Source organism: Chelonia mydas, chromosome 13 (assembly GCF_015237465.2).
Source record: "Chelonia mydas isolate rCheMyd1 chromosome 13, rCheMyd1.pri.v2, whole genome shotgun sequence".
NCBI lineage: Eukaryota > Metazoa > Chordata > Testudines > Cheloniidae > Chelonia > Chelonia mydas.
Window position 1 is genome coordinate 37,092,286 of NC_051253.2, and position 3,225 is coordinate 37,095,510.

General features: G+C 40.7%; 1 protein-coding gene across 1 annotated transcript; it reads right to left on the bottom strand.

Moving 5' to 3' along the window:
- Positions 1–301: 301 nt before the first annotated feature.
- On the bottom strand, positions 302–2,022 carry LOC114020042 (olfactory receptor 1M1-like). The gene has a single exon (XM_027824578.2). It carries the CDS (start codon positions 2,020–2,022, stop codon positions 1,045–1,047), a length of 978 nt encoding a protein of 325 aa, XP_027680379.2. The 3' UTR covers positions 302–1,044.
- Between the last annotated feature and the right edge of the window lie 1,203 nt (positions 2,023–3,225).

Here is a 3,225-nt window from a genome sequence, read left to right on the forward strand (position 1 = left end):
ACTCAAATTGCGTCGGTTGGATCAGCTTTTCCCCCTAGTGCCGATCTGCCCTGAGACTTACTATGAAAAAAGTACCAGGAAAAAGAGTCAGGAAGACTCAGTGAGAATTTATTCTTTAATTCATTTTTTTGGTCAAACCTTGGTGGTAAATATTTATATGTGTATAGGGTGTTACTGTGTGTGGCAAGGGAGGCCATGTGACACTATTTAGGCTGAGATTGGCAAAGTTGCCTAGTGCTTTTGGGTGCTCATTTCCCGTTCGTTTTAATTCATTCATTTCTTTTTATTTGGGTGGGGGAGGGAAATCAGGTCTTACGAGCTTTGAAAATTTTGGCCAGACATCTTCTGTTAGCATTTTATATATATGTATCGATGTCTATATTGATATCAGTATCAATATAGAAATAGATATGTTAATGTTGCCTTCACCATGCAAAGATGGATGAATAGGCAGGACATTTTACATGGCAGGACACTGAGACTCCCAACCCTCCACAAACTTTCATGTTTTGTTTACCCAGCTACAGATCTGCAGAGAATACTACCTAATCAAAGTTCTTCACTCACAGCAGCGGCAACATTGTTTACCTACTTTTCAGAGGCATAATTGACAACAGATGATCCTAATCACTGGAGAATTAATGTCATTGGCATCAGTAGGTGTGGAAGAGACCCAGAAGCACTCAAGAGATATTAAGCTCCTTGCAGAATTTGAGCCTTAGTGTTCATGTACGGATGACTGAAGCAGAGTGCTCTACTGAAACGTTTGTCTTTTCAAAAAGAATGTCTCTTACAGTATCAAGTTTTGTATAAAGAAATGTGCATTAATTGTATGAAAGATGAATGCTCAAAAAGCAGCAGAGTCACAGGAAGAAAGAAAGAAAGAAAGAAAGAGAAAGAAAGAAAGAAAGAAAGAAAGAAAGAAAGAAAGAAAGAAAGAAAGAAAGAAAGAAAGAAAGGTCAATAAGGGGTAACCCTTTTCTGAAGGAATGAAATGGGCCATGTCTAAGAAACTGTATCAGTTCATCTCTATTTTACTATAGGCTAATTTTTTTCCTTTAAGCTTCTATGCCTGTTTCTGAAAGCAACCTGTTTCAGAATAGTTTTTCTCAGGGACTCTTTGACCTCCTTGTTTCTCAGGCTGTAGATAACAGGGTTGATCATGGGAGTCAGGACTGTGTAGAAGAGAGAGAATATTTTGTGTAGGACCTTGGGAGTGTTGCTTGTTGGAAACACATAGACAGTAATCACGCTCATGTATAAAATTGTCACCACAGTGAGGTGGGAGGAGCAGGTGGAAAAGGCCTTTTGTCTCCCTGTGGTGGAAGGGATTCTCAGAATGGCGGTGATGATATAAATGTAGGATGTCAGGGTCAGTAGCAAAGGCACAAGTGTCCCAATGGTAGAGACAGTAAATGTCGCCAGTTGCAGAGTCTGGGTGTCACCACAAGACAGCTTTATCATGGGTGAAAAATCACAAAAGAAATGGTCAATTTCTTTGGAACCACAGAATGTTAATGGGAACAAGAAATAATTTAGTGTGCCATTGACCAGAAAACTATATACCCAGGACTCTGCCACTAGCTGGAAACAAACCCTGCCATTCATCAGAGCAGCATAGCGGAGTGGATTGCATATTGCTAAATACCGATCGTAAGACATTGCTGCGAGCAGCAGATTTTCTGTCGTTGCTATGATAGCAAAAAAATATGTTTGCACAAGGCAGCACTTAACAGAAATGGTTCCATCCCCAGTCAGGAGACTGGCCAGCAGCCTGGGCAGGATGGTGGAGGTGTAGCAGATCTCCAAGCAGGCCAAGTTCCCCAGGAAGAAATACATGGGGGTGTGAAGGTGCTGATCAGCCACAACTAGGATAATGATGAGGATGTTCCCGACCATAGTCACAATGTAGATCACTAGAAACAGCAGGAAGAGAAGGGTCTGCAGTTCGGGGGCATTCCCAAATCCTAAGAGGATGAATTCCATGATCAGGGTTTCATTTCTTCCTTCCGCTTTCTCCATAATATGTATCTAGAAACACAAAACAATTATATCTTGATGGAGTACACGCAGTGAGGTTGTGCTGTCAATTACATGGTTGAAAGCTGGAGTAGTTAACCTCATGCCACTGCATCTCTCCACTGGAAAAATGAAGTTGTCAATAAACAGAGGAAGACTCATATCATTAAGAAGTTGAGCTTCCAATATAGGTGAACCAAGAGCATGGAACCCTATTGAACTACAGAAATGTCCCATCTGAGACCCATAAGCTCTCTTGAACTCTAAATAGAGACTTTTAAGTTTGGATTTTGAAGTATCTTTATCACATCAGTGTCACATCAACAAATCTAGAAGATATGACAAAAATCAATAGATTGGAAATGAAAGATGTTTAGAGTTCAACTGCGGGTACGACTCCCCTGCAGCGGGGAGGTGTAATTCCCAGCTTGGATAGACACACATAGACTAGCTTTGATCAAGTTAGCAGGAGAAAATGAGCAGTGAGAACATGGCACTAGAAGCAGCGGCTTGGGATAGGCACCTGTGTACGTACCTGGGACTGCCGATGGGATCGGGCTCGGACAGCTAGGCTGTGCCGCTGAGGCTACACTGCAATTTTTAGCACAATAGCTCAATCAAAGCTAGTGTGTGTAGGTCTACCAGAGCAGGGAATTACATTGCCCAGATGTAGTATAGATATACCCCGTAAGACACAAACTGAAACAACAAAGAGGCTGTGGTTTGTATGAAGGTCTATCCAGCTGTCTTCTAGCACACTAGATTCAAAGAAAAATTTGCACCATTTGATAGATGGAGCTGAGAAACAGACAAAGACGCACAAAAAACCCCCTAAACACACATCACAGGCTGTTTCCTGATCTCAGTTACTCCAGGGTAAATTGCATCAGCTTCATATGGATTTACAAAAGTGCAACTGAGATCAGAATCCAACCCCATATAAAGAAATGTAAGGGAAATAAAAATGAAAACTCATCAAGAGAGAAATTAGAGAGTCATTTTTATCCAGAAGGAAGAATGTGCCTGTAGAAAAATGAAAAGCTGGAGAATTACAGAGATATATAGACAGAATGAGATGAATATATGGAGAGAGAGAGAGGTTGTTTATTTCTCCAAATTTTATGAGCAATAAAATACATATATGTTTAAAGAGAAGTAGCAGATCCTTGCTATTAAAGCAAAGGTATCAGAGACAGTAACTCTGAA